General features: G+C 41.9%; 1 protein-coding gene across 1 annotated transcript in view; it reads right to left on the bottom strand.

The window, feature by feature from the left end:
* The window catches only part of LGR6 (leucine rich repeat containing G protein-coupled receptor 6), a 153,504-nt gene that overhangs the window by 43,193 nt on the left and 91,301 nt on the right, over window positions 1-19,010 (bottom strand). The window contains exons 5-6 of the mRNA XM_031937137.1: window positions 6,172-6,387; window positions 2,080-2,151 (exon numbers count right to left, since the gene is read on the bottom strand). Of these exons, the coding sequence (XP_031792997.1) occupies window positions 2,080-2,151; window positions 6,172-6,387 (288 nt within the window). The remainder of the gene's footprint in view (window positions 1-2,079; window positions 2,152-6,171; window positions 6,388-19,010) is intronic.

Below are 19,010 nucleotides of genomic sequence, written 5' to 3'. Positions count from 1 at the left end.
AAGGAGCACACTTTTCTCTTTTTTCTTGAAGATCAAAAGCATTGAAGCCTTAAAAGCTAGGGGAAAGATTGGCCCCTTAAGTCATTGCTGGTTTGGGGTGGGGGTGGGGAGATTTGGTGAGAGTGATGGATAGAAAGATTTAGAGGAAAGGTAGAAAAGATGATGAGGTTCAGGCTCAGAGATGGGGAAAATCTCATGCATTCTCTTTTTGAATCTGAAAAGTGGGTTCTGTACTTGAGCTTTGTGGGAGTAATAGGGGTGGAGAGGGCCCCAGATGAAAGGAATAGTGGGGTGATTGCTCTGTAATAAAACTAGCACTAGCCAATTTAGGAGCAGCAATCTAGAGGCTAATTGGGAGAGAATTAGGCAGTGGGCCCCAGATGTTAAGAAACAGCTGCTGTGGGTGGCTTTCTGAAGTTGCTGTCCCTCATCCAATATATCCTTATATGGCCCTCCTCTTTCCCCTGCCCCCTTCAGCTGGCTCATCCTCAGGACAAAAGAGAAATTGGGATTGGAATCCTTCCTATTTGCCTAATGTCAAGTGGTCCTTAAGCACTTTATTCTAAGGAATTCTGTTCTGAGAGACAGGATGACTACTGAGGAAATGGAAATAAAAGAACTTTGACAAGGTCACCCAAGAAATGAGAACTCTTGATGCTGTTCCCCTGCCTCCTGCCTCATTTTCCTACGCCGCCCTAGGCCCACTCAGTCCTAATGGCTCCATGATGCAAGGAGACATATCCTCTCTTCTAATTCTCCAGCTTTGGCCTGAGCTTCGGAGGACTCAGAGAATCATAAGATTTCAAGTTGGAAGGAACTTGGAGGTCACCAAACACATTCTCCTCATTTTCCAGAAGGGAGACTGAGTGAATTCTGGAAGGTCACACTTATAAGCAAGCAGCAACACTGGGATTATGACTAAGGCCTGATGACTCCAAGGCCATTTTCACTCTCCTGGGTTTCTATGCCCCAGACTTGTCCCACCTGCAGAAAAGGAGCACATGGAATTTAGTCTCAACTTCCTAGCTCTTCTTTCCCCTCTCACCCCAGATATGGATGAAGTGCAGAAGAGACCTGGCCAAAATAAAACTTCTCTGACTTGTTGAAGCTTGTCTTTCAGTCTTTGCTGTTTCAAATTCCTGAAAAAACTTTCACTTCACAAGTGGAGTTTACATCAATGGGGAGAGTGGAATTCAACTTTCTTTTTCAGGTAAAGGGTAGAGGGATGACTATTGCTATGAGTCTTGTATAGCATCAGGACACTTAATGTGATGGATCCTGGGGCCCCTTCTTCCACTCCTCTTTCTAGCAGGAGATTTCTAGTTGTGCAATGGCATCCAGACTCCCAGATGGGAACAAATAAGAGACCCAGATGAGGTGGAGGAACTGCTCAAAGAAACCCAACCACTTTTTTTTTCTCCTAAGCATGACAAGCCCAGCATGGTTCCACTGGAATTGGCAGACACCCAGAGGAAAGGATGGGAAGATTGGGGTTTATTTTGACCTTAAATGAATTCCATCCAGATGATGTGCAAATAATAGTTATTTTAAGCGTCAATAACTCAGGAGCTTTTTATAGCACTGAATGGGCCATCATTCATTCATTACTTTATCTTTTCTCTGAGCATCAGGGCTGGCCAATCATCCTGGGTTTTTATGGTTATTCCTCTCCCACTGTCAGCAGCCATGTTCCCAAACTCAAAAATTGTCATTGTTGACAAGACCTTCCCTCCAGTCTCTCAAGACAGATAATCCCAATTCCTGCAGCTTCTCCTTGCCACTCCCTCTCTTTGGTAAAAATCATTTGCATCATTTCAATTGGCTTCTACTGGAACTGGGAATAACCCAGACATATCATGCTTCCACTCTCCACTGCCATGCTGTCTGAACATGGATCTGACTCCTTACTTCCAATGGCCTCCCCAAGAGAGCAATGGCAGGGATGCTTGGATGTTTGGAAGCTTTAGGGAAGCCATGAGTGGTACCCAATGCTGACTCAGTTCGCCTCTGTTCCTTATTTTCCCCACTCTCTCCTCCCCCCAACATGGGCTGGGACCCAGCCTCTGCCCAAGCACTCACAGTGTCTCCAGGTTGTGCAGTCCCTCAAAACTGTTGGTACCCAAATGCTGGATTTGATTGTTGTGAAGATGCCTATAAATAGGAAGGAAAAAGAGATGTCAATTTGAAGTGTGAAGAAATGAGTCAAGTCCCAGAGAACAGAAAAAGTTGAGAAAATAGTATGGTGGATATATCAGCACCCCTCCTCTACTTGTACCAAACAGGAGGGGCAGAGGTAGAGAGGGGAGAAGGGGGATCACCGTCACCAAGAAGTAGGACTTTGTGATTTTTTTCAACAGACCCATTTGATGGAGGGATTCTCTCAAGAGTGATAGACTGACAACACACTTTCTCCTGAAGAAAGGAGAAAGACCCTCTCCCAACCAAAGCCTTCTCACAGTTGTCCATTTAGAGAGATGAGATAGCTGATAGAATACAGCCTTAAGGCTCTCTTTTACAGAGACCTGCTCTCCCTAGTCACCAGCCCACCCTGCTTAGTACCCATTGCGTATAACATCAAGGATTACTCACACAAAATAACAAAACAATACAAGCCAGTCTATAATTAAGTGCTAAGCTATCTGGGACAGACTGTTAAATTCTATAGCAATTCAGGAAAGCAGATCAGTGCTTAGAGCACACTTGGAAATGAGCCTTGAAAGACGAGTAGGTTCTATACAGACCCAAAGGGACAAAGGAAGGAGGTCATTCTAGACAGATTTAGTGTTAGCCCTTTCTCTCTGTTGATTGATTATCTGTCTACTATTTATCCTGAATATAGTCTGTTTGCACAGTCTCTAAATGTTGTCTCCTACACTGGATTGTGAGCTTCTTAAGAGAAGGGACTATTTTCTGCTGAATTTCTCTGAATCCTAGTGCTTAGCATAGTGCCTGGTACATAGTAGGTATTAAATAAATGTCTACTGATTGACTGATTAGCAGCCTGAAGTATAAGCTTGAGGATGAGGCAGACATTTTTTTAAAAAGGACACCAAGCTAATAGAGGATACTGGAAACTTTTCTCCTTCCTAAAAAAGGTCTCAATTAAGAGGGGCCAGTCCCAGACTGCTCCACTGGCCTGAGTGACACTTTCAGACACTGGAGAAAACTGGAATTGGGGTGGCTCAGAGGAATGGTGACATATTCTCTGTCTTTGGGATGTTATCAGTCCAATAAGGAAGATCCAAGCCTTGTTTTAGATTAATAATGGAGTTTAATAGGGGAGACAATCTCTGGCTTTCCAGTTTGGGGGCCAGTCACATATATGGCCTCTTTGAAGAACTGACCATCCCCCACTTCTTGAACCTCCTCATTTAGCTTTCAAGACATTGAACTATTTTAGGCTATATCCAATCATCCTGATCTGTATATTGCCACTAGATCCAGATGAGTCTGGTGATTTTGCATAATTCTCCCTCACTTTAATCTACTACACTTGTAAGTCATGGTATTCTGTAATATTGTGGCCTTTTTTGAGATTTTACAAAAGAAAAACACTATCACAATGGACAGCAGATCAGAGGAAAAGAGATGTAGGTCTGAAAAGGACTTCAGAAATCCAACTCCCACATTTTACAGATAGCAAAATGAGGCCCAAAAAGAACACTGACTTTGAATTCAGGAAGCCAGTGTAACACTGATTGTACCTCCGAAAGCTCTGAAGGTCTCAGTTTTCTCATCTATAAATATGATCTAGAGGGGTCCTCAAACTTTTTAAATAGGGGGCCAGTTCACTGTCCCTCAGACTGTTGGAGGGCCGGACTATAGTAAAAAACAAAAACTTTGTTTTGTGGGCCTTTAAATAAAGAAACTTCATAGCCCTGGGTGAGGCTGATAATCGTCCTCAGCTGCTGCATCTGACCCGCAGGCTGTAGTTTGAGGACCCCTGAGACTAACTGATCTCAAAAGTTTCTCTTAGTTCTATGAGCCTATGATCTTCCACATCCATAAACATTCCTACGCTGTTCCTCTTCTTTCTCTGACTGTTTCCATGGAAATATCCCCAAGGCTCTGTCTTCAATCTTCTTCTTCCTACTTTCCACACTCCTTCCGTTTGCCCACTTATAACTTCAGCCATTTTTTCTAAGAGAATGATTTAGGAATCTATAGTCTGGTCCTAATCTGTCACCCACATTCAGCCCCGTGTTCTTCATCTCTTAAAGAACATTGTTGTTCCACTCAGATCTTCCTTCATCATCTCAAACTCAATATGTCCAAAACTTTACTCTCCATTTCCCAGAGTCTTATCATATCCAGTTAACAATATCAGCTTTAAAATTTTCTCTCTAGAGTATTACTCTGGTCTCACCCACTATGTGCCTCAGATTTCCCATTTCTCAAAGGGGTCCGAGATCTAGCCCTCATTCCCAGGTCCTGAACCGGACCTGGACTTGGCCATAAACAGTGACTCCTCTGAGTCGGGTGTGTGGTCACTGGAAAGAGCCACTAATGGCAGTGCTCTGGGGCCATGTTCCTTCAGCAATTAGCATGTGTGGGAAAGCAATTACCCATGACCTCCAAGCCCTTAGTAATTGCTCTATGAACTTACCAATCACTCAGAGCAATTAGCTGGAAACTAATTTGCACTCTAAAGTTCCCATTGAGAAGACAAAATTAACCCTGAGTCCCCAATTCCTGCCAGGGATGCTATCTCTCAGGTAATTACTCTGACGGGCTTTGCCATGTAATTAGAAAGGATGACTTTGCATTGCTTCTTGAGGCTTAGTAAGTAAAGAAGATGAATTTGCCTGATTTCCAGGACAGAACCTTGAAAAAGCCTTATTTCTCCCCCAAACATTGTTGGGATGTGTTGTTTTCTGGGGAGAGAAAGAATTCCTCCTTTGCCACAAAGCCTCACTTTGAGGTAGCTAGGTGATGCTGTGGATAAAGCATGGGGTCTGGGCTCTGGAAAATCTGAGTTCAAATCCAGCCTCAAATTCTTAATAGCTATGTTAGGTACTTATCTTGTCTAAGTTTCCTCAATTGTAAATTAGGGGTAATAATAGCACCACCTTTCCTGGTTGTTGTGAGGATTAAATAATATAATATTTGTAAAATGCTTGACACATGCCTGACACATAGTAGGGCTGTTGTTATTCAGCTGTTTCAGTTACGGTCAACTCTTCATGACTCCATGGACTTCTGTCTACTGGGTTTTCTTGACAATGATACCAGAGTGATTGTCATTTGGGCAGTGACTTGTACAAAGTCACACAGGTAGGAAGTTTCTGAGGCTGGATCCACTAAGCCACCTAGCTGTGCATAATTGGTTTAGCACTTAATAAATGCTTATTTTCTGCTTTCTTTTCTTCTGTAGAAGGGAGCTTAGAGATCTCATAGTTTATCTACTCATCTCACAAAGTATTCTACCCTTACACATACACACAGCCCCTATACACACAGTTCCCCTAAGTCTCTACTCAGACCTTTCCAGTGATTGAGGCACTGAAAAGGCAGCAGGTTTTATTTTTCTATTTATGCCCAAATCAGTTTAGTATGATTATTCTTTCTCCTCAGGAACTGAGCTAGACTCTCTGGTAGCCAAATATTAGTGTAATACTACCTTCTACTCATGTCACTCTTTTTTTTTTCCCCAAGGAGCTCAAAGCACTTTTAAAAATTTCCTTTCATTTATCCTCATTTAAAAAATTCCTCTTAAAACCTCTCATTTGTTTTCATAAAAATTTGGAGGTAGATCAACAAAGTGATGATTCTCACCTCTTAATTGAGGGGAAACTGAGGCTTATATAGTTAAATTGACTTACCTAAGGTGCCCATGATGCAACAGTTAAGTTAAATATTAATTCCCTGAATGGTCTCCCTACCCATTTGTCTGTTTCCCGGTCAAAATTATAACTAGACTCTAGAACAGAGGTTCTTAACCTGGAATCTATGGGTTTTCAAAAATATGTTAATAACTATATTTCCATATAATTGATTTTCTTTGTTATCCCATATGTTTTATTTTATGCATTTTAAAAAATTATTCTGAAAAGGAGTTTGCCAAAGGACCCATGATACAAAAAGGGTTAAGAACCCCTGTTGTATGGCAAACTTATATACCCCAGCCCAAAAACAGTTCTCCAGGGTAGGAGGAGAGAAAGAGTAACTTACAGCACCACAAGGCTGGAAAGGTTTTGGAAGGCATAGTCGGGAATGAGGCGGATTCGATTGAGGGCCAAGGTCATGGCCTGCAAGGAGGGCAGATTGTTGAGAGCTCTGATGGGGATCTCTGGGAGGGCATTGTCATCGAGCCACAGGTGGCGGAGGGAGGAGAGCCCCTCAAAGCTTCTCTCGGGGACCACAGAGATGATGTTGGCATCCAGACGCCTGGGAGGAAGAGAATAGAATAGTATCAGTAAAACTCAAATGCATGGTAGCAAAAGGTTGCTGATTAAGGTCCGGGTTCAAATTGTTGGATAAACCCAGTTTATGCTCCCTGGAAACTCCCAACCTAAGAAAGACATACATCAGAATATCAGAGACAAGAAATTCATTTCCCAAGCTGAGGATGCAGCCTGCTATAACAACTATCACCCCATGATGTGTGACTTGAAAGTATCTTCATCTCTCCCCAGGAGCCTCTATCTGAGGATGTGAGGAAAAAGCATGAAGAAGAGTTGTCTGAGTTGTCTGAGAACAAAGTACAAAAAAAAAAAAAAAGAACCTGTTCCAAAAGATAATAAGCATCTATTAAGCACCTACTGTGTGCCAGGCATTGTAATAAGGGCTAGGAATATAAAAAAAATAGGGAGGGGGAATCCCTGTTCTGAAGGTGCTCACAGTCAATCAAAGGAGACAATACATCAATAAATCTACACAACCAAGATACAGACAGGTTTGGCTGGAGATAATCTCTGGGAAAAGGTTAGCATTAAGACAGATCAGAAAAGGCTTCTTGTACCTGGTGAGGTTTTAATGGGGATAAACACAGAAGGCAGAGAAAATGGGGTGAGTTGCCTTGGATTACTTTTATTAGAGATCTTCAGGTTGAATGATCCATTTTTTGGCGAATTCTCTTTCAGGGAAAGGCTAGACTAGGTGTCCCCTTCTAAATCTGATAGAAGAAGATGAGTTCAAATACAGCCTCAGATATTACCGTGTGATCCTGGGAAAGTCACTCAAATTGTCTGCCACAGTTTCCTTATCTGTAAAATGGGGATAATAACAGCACTTACCTTCTAGGATTATTGTAAAGAACAAATGAGGTAATAATAAGGAAGAAGAGGAATTCTTTACTAACAAAAGCTCTAAAGATGCTCCATTTTTTTGGATGACATGCTGATTCCATTAAGCTCTGAAATGATTTGGAGCTTTACTAAATGTAATCCACAGTCAGTTCAAAGATATTGGCCAAGCAATTGACACAGGGAAAACCAAGTAGAAGAATCCACGTTACTTAAGGTGTGACAACTCAGTAAGCACAACTTGCTGAATTATTCCATCAGTACCGCTCTTGGACAGATGGTACAGATGGACAACAATTTGGGCGCATAATTGAACAGGATTAAGAGATCAGGCAAAATCAAATTGGGAAAACTGCACAGAACTTTAAAAAAAATCCCAAACAACTCCATGACACAAACGCTTATCCTTTAAACACCAATATTCTCCTGGTGGTTTATAATTTGGTTATGAATTAGCACATTATCAGTGATGACTCGAGTACCAAAAATGATATGATGACAGAATCTATGACCCAGCTTCTCAAACTGTGGTTCAAAATCCCATATGGTGAATCATAACTGAATGAGAGGGTTGAAAAATTATGACTTATTATCAGTAAATATTTGATTTGTCTATATATATAACGAGGATCAGAAAAAAATTTCTCCGGTGAAAAAGTGTCCCAAGTGGAAAAAGTTTAAGATGCCTGATCTATGGCATATAAAATCAGAAAAAGAAGTGGGCTAATATGTAGCAAAGATGAAAGATTTTAGAAGGGCAGTTCTGATACTAATCTGGCATCCATGAAACAATAAATGAACCAGAGTAAAACTTTCAGTGAGTGAATTGAGTGGAATAAAGTAAACAAAAAGTGCACTGGAAACAAGGGCTACCTACAACTCACCAAAGAAAGGAATTCCCTCATTGATAAAATCCCAAATCCATTGAAGTATAAGATGCTTAAAGCCTTGGAAATTTGTTGCCAATCACATAAACACTAAAAATGATGTGTGTATGTGGGGGGGGGGGGATTGAGTGTGGGGCATGGGGGTATATGTTTTGTACTGGGGTTAGGGTAAGAGTTGGTGGAAGAAATCACAGAGTAGCCATTAGGAAATCTAAGGGCAGACCTCAGGCAGCTTGGATACGGAATGAAGCAGGAGTAGAGGAGAAAGGATGAAGAATTTAAAAGGTCCATCTCCCCTCCTGGTGTGGCTGTTCCTCTTCCAAGATTATTAAGAGTTGTGAGACTAGACTACCTTGAGGGCAATAGGGATGGACAATCAGTTGACTGAATATTCAGAAGTAATCTTCTTGAGGGCAGGGGCTGCTTTGTCATTTCTGTGGTTTTATTCCCAGCACCTAGTGCACTGCTGGAGTACAAAGTTGTAGGTTTGCTGCTATTGTAGTTTAGTCATTTTTCAGTCATGTCTGACTCTTTGTGATCCCATTGGGGGTTTTCTTGGCAAAGATACTGGAGTGGAAAGGGAAACAGTTCAGTGCCCTAGGTCACACAGCTAGTTCTGAGGTCAGATTCGAACCCAAGGAGATGAGTCTTCCTGACTCTAAGCCCAGTGCTCTTTCCTCTGAGCCACCTACTTCCTAGAAATAGATATCTGATGAATTGAACTCAACTGAAGAACCAGAGCCACCAGGCCAAAGTCTCTAGAGCCAGCCTTTGGGAAGTCACCAGTACCAGATGTTTACCATAATCATCAGGCATCCTGAGCAACTGTTCTGACTATGTAGACTATGTAGATTTCACCCCATATTAAAACCAGAGTTTCAGAGGCAAGAATTGGGATGTATCATCCAACAAAACTAGGTTAAAAGTATGCTTCCTGGACACACCCACCTCCCATCCTGGAAGGCACTGAAATATGGATCTGCATGAAGTATTGGGATTATCCTGGAAAACATAGAACATAAGATTGCCCTATCTGGTTTGGTGGCCTGCAAAGTGCCTCCACAAAACTCACCTTGCAACTCTTTCAGCCCCCTGAGCCAAGGATAACAATAAGAGCAATAGCTAGCATTTATAGATGGTGCTAATTAAGGTTTACATGTTGTCTTATTTGATTCTCGAATCAACCTTAAAAGGTAGGTGCTGTTATTATCCCTATTTGACAGATGAAGAAACTGACATTCGGAGAGGTTAGGAAGTACACATTTCCTCCAAGGTCCCTGGGCACATGCCCCATGCATGGCCCCTTGGGAACGGCTCACCATGAGGGGCCTAGCCCCTCTCTCCTGAGGGTGGGAAGGTGAGCCAGCCTCCCCGGAGCAGAAAGATTTGTGTCTTTGGCTAAAAGTTTTTCTTGGGGAAGCTCCTTCCCCCAGGCAGGAGAGTTTATCCAGACAGAATCTTACTTGGCAGGAAGGCGAGAACAATTATACCAATTAAAGCTTGAAAAAAAAGTCCACAGCCCCCAACAGCCCTTCTCTTTCTTCCAAGTGGGCTCCTGCTCCTTAAGTGATTCCTGATTATGATTCCTACCTGTGGTAATTGGGCAGATTAGCAGGGACCCCACAGGCCAGTGCTGGCTTGCTCAGGCCCCAGGCAAACATTTCTGCCAAACTCCTCCTTCATGATTCCCGGGCCTGGGGGAGGGAAGGAGGGAGTGCAGGATATGGGGGCCTCCCCCCTCTCTCCTCTACACCCCAAGGAGTAGCTTGCCATCATGCTAGCCATATAAAGGAAGGAAGCCCAGGAATGGTGGGAGCCACTTTCCTAGACATAAATTCTTCCCAAAACTCGAATGAGAAGCTGGGAAGGGTAAGCTGAAGCAGAAAAGGTTATGATTAGACAGCAAGAAGAAGAAATTTAAAGACTACGACCAAAACAAAGAAGGAAGGAAAGGCTATGCTAGACACTTTACAAATATGATCTCATTTAATCTTTACAACAACCATACGGATAGGTGCTATTATTATCCCCATTTTACAATTAGGAAATCGAGGTAGACTGGTTAAGTAACTTGCCAAACATCACAAAACTAGGGTCTGAGGTCAAATTTGAACTCAGTACCTCTGGTTCAGTGCTCTTTCTATTTTACTAACTAGTGATGAAAACTTCATATCCTGAGATTTTGAAGAGGGGCTGGACAGTCCTCTCCAGGAGATGATTGGGACAAAAGACTTGACCTGCTTTGAGATACTGGGACAGAACTAACAGCTTCTTGCAGTGGTGTCCAATTTTTGGTGAATTCCTCCTTGTGCTCTTTAAAAAATATAACATTTAATATAGTACTAATTATTTCCCCCAGAATTGAAAATCGATAGTATTAGATTTTGATTGATCTAGCAGAGCCAACAACTGTCTTTATTTTAATCAATAATAATAATAGGAATATTAGATAGAGTGTCAGATCTGGAATCAGGAAGACTCATCTTTCTGAATTCAAATCTAGCCTCGGACACTAGTTGTGTGACTTCTTTGGATAAGTCACTTAACCTTGCTTGCCTCAGTTTTCTCGTCTGTAAAATGAGCTGGAGAAAGAAATGGCAAATCACTCCATTATCTTTGCTAAGAAAACCCCAAATGGGGTCACGAAGAGTTGGGCACAGCTAATAAAAGACTTAACAATGTAAGAGTTTAACATGTTGTGTGATTCTTGCAAGAAACTAGCAAATTGGTGAAATAATTATTTCCCCATGTACGGATGGGTAATATTGATAATACTTGACAATAATGAAGGCTTCAGAGACTAATCAAGGGTATATTTCTTCTACTTTACACATTCTGCACTAGGTTGCTTCCAGAGGGGAAAATTTCATCCATTTTTTGTTTAAATTTGAAACGAAGAAGGAAAAAGATCTCATGCTTATAATAGACCACCACTTGAATCCATCACAGAAAACTGCATCATAGTGTATTGTAGGATAAAAGGCCAATAGAGAGGAACAAGAACGTTTCAAGGAGGAATTATACACTGTCCTCTTATTTTTTCAGTGAGTATCTCGGGCTATACTGCATCAGAGTGTAATGTAGGATTACAAGCCCCCTAGGCAAGGGTGGCTGCCTCCGGAGGAGAAGCTGATTCCAGGTGGCGAGTGAGAAATGGGCTGTATGATGGATCTGCAGTGACCAGAACTGGTGTAAACCCTGGTTCTTCTCCCAGAGAGACCTTACTGCAGTTATTTCCCTTGGTTCTGCTTTATCTGTAAAATGGGGAGGGGGGACTCAAGAGTCCTTTGGCTTCTAAATTTTTTGATCCCATGAAGCTAAGACACTGATGGGGAAGAAAACAACCTGTGATCCCAGGGACAGAAGAGGACCCCAGGTGTCCAGTCTCCTTTTCCTCCCCATACCACTGTCTGTCTTTCTTTCCATAATCCCCAATACCTGGCCCTCCCGGTATCTAGGAGGGGGATCCACAATTGCAGCCCATTCTTTCTCCTTGCCTCAGAGAAAAAGTTAGAGAGTGAGTGCTAGGATGAAGGGAGAATGCTTGTTGGCTTAGTGGGGTGTAAGTGGGGGTAAGTAGGAGGCAAGGTTAGGGAGGGAAGGGAGGCAAATGTTAAAACTGGAAAAGAGCAATCAGAGTTTAAATGGTTGGGTTTCTTTTCTTTCTTTCTTTCTATTTTTTGGGGGGGGAATAGTAAGGGAGGGAAAGAATCCAGGTAGAAGCCGTTGGTTGCCTGAAGGGACCAACAGCTCTGACCCAGTGCCTGCCAGGTGGAGAGACAGCTCCTGGCAGAGAGCACGCTGGCACCTGCAAATCAGAAGTGAATCCTGGGGGCCTTCTAAAAGGGGCAGAAGGCCCCCCTTCTCCCACCCCACCCCTCTGCCTTCTATAGCAAAGCCCAGTCTCTCAGCACTGGAGCTGCTTAGGAGGTGGGAGCATCTTGTCCAGAGCTCATTGAATTTAAAGTTGGAAGGCACCTGAAAGCTCAGCTAATCCAAGGCCCTCATTTTACCGAGGAGGGAAATGCTGCTCAGCTCACCCAAGATCACCCAAGTGGCAAGAGGCAATGCAGAAATTTGAACCCATGTCCTTCCTTTGACACCAAATGCAGCACTCTTGCCATGACATGACACAACACAGCAAATCCTGCCTGTCTATTGTGGATGAACCAGCAGATTCTCTCTTTCTCCCAATTTACGCATTAAATATCAACATTCACTAGGTTTTGGAATAGTGTAGCTTTAAGCTTTCCAATCTTGAACTCTGGAGGGTCATATAGCCCCGCCCAATGGCTAGACCTCAGAGCAGATTTTTTTCTTTAAAAATTAATTATTTTTAATTGACAGATATCTGTTTTCTCTCAATTTCAACTCCCCTGCACCACTGAGGAAAAACAAAAATAAAAACAAAATAAATTCCCATATGGACCATCTCCAAAAAATATATGTCTCATTCTGCATCTTGAGCCAATCATAGCTCTGCTCAATCTAGGTCAATAGGTTATATTGAGACATTAATGTCCTATAGCACAATGCCTAATGACAAAAAGGATTTCTTATTTTCATATAGGGCTTTTCAGTTCCCAAAGTGCTTTGATCTGTATCATTCCATTCACTCCCCTTAATAACTTCATAAAGTAACTATCCCATTTTACATATTAGGGAACAAAACTCAATGAGATCAAACCCAACATAAAACCCTGATATTTTTCCCACATAATCTCCATCTGAAGCCCATCTCTCCCATCAGTCATGCTTAAGCAATTGACTAATCAGAGAGCCAATGGCAGTAAGCTAAAAAGAAACTAGGGACTCATTCATTTACAATAATTAGAGATTGATCACTTCATAGTGTTCATTCAACAAAGATTTATTAAACCCTTCCTTTGTACAGAACACTGGGATGAGCACTGGGGAAGATCAATAGTTTAGGTAAAAGATACAATCTGTTCCTTGGATTTACAATCCAGTCCCTCATTTTTCCAAAGAGGGAACCGAAGTCCAGAGAAGTAACTTATTAAAGGTCCTGTAGCACATAGAAAGGAGAAATGAAGGAATTAAGAAGATGTCTTGGAAACAAAACACACCTGCTTCCCAGGCTTGCCAAGGCATAAAGAGAAAACCAGTATGGCAGGGCAGCGAGAGGGCTGGCTAAAAATCTGGTGGACCTGGATTTAAAGGGGCCTCTTAGTGCCTCAGATGACACTTTAAGACCACAAGCTGCAGATAAGTTGACAATTCTTCATTGGAGAACTGAGCAACATCAAAGAAATCATGGGTCTGAGCCAGAATAGCAACATAAAATTAATGTCTAGAATTAGGGAGGTGAAGTAGCAAAATGGTAGAAAACAGGAATACCCGAGTTCAAATCTGACCTTTGACTAGTTGTATGAACTCAGGTGTGTCCTTTAATCTGTTTGCCTCAGTTTCCTGAACTCTAAAATTGGAAGAATGCCTCCCAGGATTGTAGGAGGATCAAATGTGGTAATAATTATAAAGTGCTTAGCATAGTGTGTGGCACATAGTAAATTCTATATAAATGATGATGATGGTGACGGTGATGATGATGATGATGATGTCTAACTTTATTGTTCCCAGGTGACACTTTCTACAGATCTGTGCTCAGTTCTGGGATCCATATTCTAGAAAGAACATATATAAACTGGAGAGTTTCCAGATTAGAATGACCAGAAAGGAAAAGAACTTGACTTCATACCAGATGAAGACTGATTAAAAGGGGGAAGAGAAAGGAACAAGTGTTTATTAAGAATCTACTACATAGTTAGTACTATTATTATACTAAGTGATCTTTTAAAAAACAATGTTATCTAGTTGGACCCTCACAATAATCCTGAGAGGTAGGTGCTATTAATATCCCCACTTTAAAGTTGAAGAAACTGAGGCAGGCAGAGGCTGATACTTGTCCAGGAAGTAGGAGTGTTTTATCTGGAGAGAGAAAGATTTTATGGGGACAGGGACATGAAAAATATATTCAAATAATTGTGGGTCAATCATATGGAAAAATTATTAGCATTATTTTGCTTGGCCCCAAAGGGCAAAGAAAACTAAGCGTACTATGGATGGAATTTACCGAGGCAGATTTAAATTTCATGTCAGGAGACACTTCCTAAAATTAGAGCTGTCCAAAAGTAGAACTATACTCCAAGGAGACTGGACTTCCTCCATTTCTTGTTGTTGTTCAGTCATGTCTGACTTTTTGTGACTCCTTTTGGTGTTTTCTTGGCAGAGGTACCAAAGTGGTTTGCCATATTCTTCTCTAGCTCATTTTACAGTTGAGGAAACTGAGGCAAATAGGGATAAGTGACTTGTTCAGGATTACACAGCTAGTGAATGAGGCTAGATTGATCTCATAAAGATGATTCTTGCTGATTCCAAGCCCAGTGCTCTATCCACTTCACCTCCTAGCCACACCTTCCTCCATTGGAGTCTTCAATGAGCTGGATAGATGCTATTCTGGTGTGCGAATCTGGAGAAGTTGACCTCGGAGGTCCCTTCTGACTGATAACCTGTGACACCATGGCTGCACATATGTATGAGGAGAAATCCCTCATCTTTGTCAGGAGATATACTGGGGAATGATACTCTTCCCCAGAGTGTTAGAAACTTGTGACATTTCTCAAGTAGGACCTTGTGGAAATGGAGAATGAATGGCACCTGTAAACAAATCTGCTGCCTTCTGAAGTAGTGGAGCAGCTGGGAAAGGGCAAGTAAAAGGACATTTTAAAAAAATGACTTGCCATCTACATCATCCTTTATGTTTACAAAATGCTCTGCAGCTGTTGCCTCATACACTGATTGGGGGCAAATTTTGGATTATAGGCGGAAAGAAGGATTTCCCCAAGGTGACATGAGAGTGGAGCTAATTATGACTGAATGAAAGATACCTTGGGAGAAGATTCCAGGGCTCGATTCCTCATCAACTCTGGGCTCTGTAAGTTGGATTTTTTTTTGAACCATATTGGCTTTACCTTAAGAGCTCTATTTGGAAAGAACAGCCTTCTTTCCCCTGGCCTGATTATTTTCAGACAATTTGGCAAAGTCTCCTCTTTTCTATCCCTTTCTTGGAACTAAAAGGCTATCTCGTGCTAAAAGTGAGTATGTGTGTGGAGGTGGGGCGGAAACTGAGGTACCCTCCCATCTTGATCACCATCACCCCCTAAAGGGAAGCAATTCTTTTATAATCAGAACTCAACCTTGAAAAAATCAAGGATTTTTCCTTCCCTCTCATCCTAAGGCTGAATTCTGGGTGGCAGTTTAAGTGAAGGATGACATCATGTGGAATAATAAGAATAGCTGGTATTTATATAATCCTATAAGTTCTATAAAATGTTTTATATACATTAGCTCCTTTGATGCTCAAAATGATCCTGTGAGGTAGGTACCATATTATATTTTACAAATGTAAATTTTACATCCCCATTTTACAAATAGGGAAACTAAGGCTTGCAGAGAGTGTGACTTGCCCAAAAGAGTGTTTAAGGGGAGATCCGAACACAGGTCTCTCTTGATTCCAAGACTGGCATTCTTTCCATACTTCTCATTGCCTCATAGACAGGGAATGAAACCAGCAAATACAGCAGACCAAGAACCAGACTGAGAGAGCTCCAAGTTCCCTTCCTCCCTCCCGCTCTCCCTCCACAAAGCCTTCCCTGAACACTTACTGCCCTCTCCGATTGCCCTGCTCCCTCCAGGCTTCCCAAGCATTCCAGCTTACGCCATATCATTGGGGTGAAAGACAAATAGGTAGTACAGTGGATGGAACACTGAACTTGGCATTCAGGAAAACATAAGCTCAAACATCTGCAAGCTTTGTGACTTGGAGCACAGAGTAAAGTCCATTAACCACTGTGTTTTCTCATCTGTAAAATGGGGATAATAATAGCACTTACCTCCCGGCGCTGTTGTAGGGGATAAAATGAAATGATATTTATAAAATTCTTTGTATATTAGTATATCAATTGTTCTTAGCATGTTATTCACACTTGTTTTCACGTAGATGTGTATCTTCAAGGAGCTTAGTGCCCTGAATATGTGGTAGGGACTCAATAAATGTTTGAGATCCTCTTCAGAGTGCTACAGGGGAAAGAACACTGGGCTTGAAATAAGACAAATGGATTTAAATCCTGGCTCTGGGAGCAGCTAGGCGGCACACTGGATAGAACCAGCCCTGGAGTCAGAAGGACCTGATTTCAAATCTAGTGTTGGACACTTACTAGCTGTGTGTGTGATCTTGGATGAGTCACTTAACCTTAATTGCTTCTCCTCCCCCAATAAACAAATCATTACTCTGCCACTTAAATTTTACTGTGATCTTAGGTAACTCGTTAGGTCTCAGTTTTCTTATTTATTAAGGAATGAGTCTTAATTACTTCCAAAGTCTCTTCCAGATCTAAAATGATGGTCCTGGGATCTACAAACCTTCCAGGGTCTATTTCCTCTTCTATAAAATAAAAGGGTCAGACTAGATAATAATTATGAGTATTTGTATAGCTCTTAAGTTTGCTAAACACTTTACATTTTACTCATTTGATCCTCACAAAAATCCTGGAAGGATTGATGATAACTGATTCCATTTTACAGATGAGGAAACTGAAGCAGGCAGAGGTGAAGGGACTTGGACTTGACCTGAGTCCCAGCTAGTAAGTGTCTGAGGCAGGATTTAAATCTGGTGTTTTTCTGATTCCCAATTACCATGCTTTATGCACTCTACCACCAAGCTGTATCTAAAAGATCTTTAAGAACTCTCACAGTGCTGACATCCAGTAGAATTATAGCCTCTTAAAGGGCCATCCATGTAAGGATATGATTAAAGATGGTCAAGGGAGCCCTCCTTGTTGGAGTTGTTTGAGCATTTTCAGTCATTCTTATGACTCATTTGGGGTTTTCTCATCAAAGACTCTGGAGTAATTTGCCATTTCCTTCTCCAGCCCATTTTACAAATGAGGAAACTGAGGCAAAACAGGATTAAGTGATTTGTCCAGGGTCACACAGCTAATAAGTGTCTGAGGCTGGATTTGAACTCTGGTCACCCCGACTCTAGCCTAAATGCTCTATCCACACAACCCCCACACACACACATACACAATCTGTCAAAGTGTCTGCAATTCCACCACCGTTACTTTTTCCTTTAGATCTGAACCCTCAGATTCCCGGAGAACCCCTCATTAAATGCAAATATATCAGGGAACCATTTTAAATTACTTTAGTAGATTCCTCCCTCCAGTCTCCACTACAACTTTCTCCTTCCCTTTAACCACTACCACTATCAAGAGCACAAGAATCTTGCTAAGAAGTTGGGAATAAGAGATTCATTAAGCACAAACTAGTCAATAAATCTGGATGTTCCCTGAGGACAGGAGACGTAGGACTTGGAACTCCCTAAGGCAGAATGGAATCTACTCCTTTTTCATGGGAAGTATGCCCCGTGGCTTGGGTTCAGATCCTAGGATTTCTATTTGCTAGCCGTCTTTTCTTGGCAAGTCTCTGATCTGGGCAGGATGGAATGACCACTAATAGTCATTCTAACCCTCTGACTTGTGGCCTTAGCTAAGAGTTCTGCCCACAGGGAACACCCAGTTTACTGAGTAACTGAATCACAAGTGTGACCAGCACAGAGGAGCTAGGAAAGGGCTGCAGGATCTGCTGAATCCTCTTCTATGAGAGATTAGTGTAAAAACAGAAAGAAGTTTTGGCATCTATGAGAGCATAGATTTGTAGGGTTACAGATCCCGGAATTGCAAGGAACCTGAGAATTCATCTAGTCCAAATGTATTTTACAGATGAAGAAACAGGTTCAGAGAGAGATCTTGCTCAAGTTCACAAAGGTCCTAACAGTTTTAATGGATCTCAGAGGTCATCCAGTCCAATTCCCTCATTTTAGAGATGAGTAAACTGAGGCCCAGAAAGGGACTTGCTGAGGATCCCATTGGGAGGAAAAAAAGTAGAAAAGAGTTTTAACCATCACCCCTTCTGCCTCCCCCAGTCATCCTGTTCTTTTGGTGTCCAAACACTATGCTCTTTCTACCATTACTTATAGATGAGCAATTTGCAGTCCAAAGAGAATAGATGAGCTGCCGTATAATGAGTCTGTGACAAAAACTGAAATATGAACCCAAGACTGTTGATTAGGAACAGCTTTCCAGGATTCCCCAGAGGAATCTCTGTGTCTCTGTTTGTCTCGGTTCTCTGGGTGTCTCTCCAAACAAGCACATACTTTTCTAGCACTAGTATTTGGTCCTTCCAGCTTCTCCAAATGTTCATCCCACCACAGAGTCAACATCTGGGACCTATTGCTCAAGTTTCAGCTGTGCCTTACCACATCTGGAACCCATCAAGCAGACTCCTCTCCTGGGAAGGATGTAAAACAAACCATGCAAGGTACTCATGGCTGGGCTAGTGGTCCAGGGCTCGAGAACTCCTAGAGACAAAGTAAGCTGTTCTTCCAAAAAAGCATGTTATAGGTACTACGGTCTGGGCTTTACAAGTACACACACACACACACACACACACAAATGTGGTTTATGTGATGAGGGATTGAAGGCCTAGTATGAATGCAGAAAGCAGATCAGCTAGCTCTTCTAATCCATATCCAAACTGAGAAAATTCTACCCATTCAAGGCATTGCGGAATGAGCTCCATTTTGGAGTTGGAAGGACTGGATTCACCCTGGGCTGATAAGTAGACTTTTCTCATTTATTAGGGGCTTGGATTAAGTCACTGGGGTCAGAAATACGACCTGTGGTAGCAACATTCACCAGTGAGTCCGAAAGTAGATTAAAATGTCATCGGGAAATATTTAACAAAATAAAAGTGAAAATACAATAAAACATAGTGTTAATAGGCAGTTTTCTAGGGCAAC

This window comes from Sarcophilus harrisii, chromosome 4, assembly GCF_902635505.1.
Source record: "Sarcophilus harrisii chromosome 4, mSarHar1.11, whole genome shotgun sequence".
Classification (NCBI taxonomy): domain Eukaryota; kingdom Metazoa; phylum Chordata; class Mammalia; order Dasyuromorphia; family Dasyuridae; genus Sarcophilus; species Sarcophilus harrisii.
Note: the sequence above shows the minus strand (reverse complement) of the source record. Positions and strands in the feature narration are given on the sequence as shown.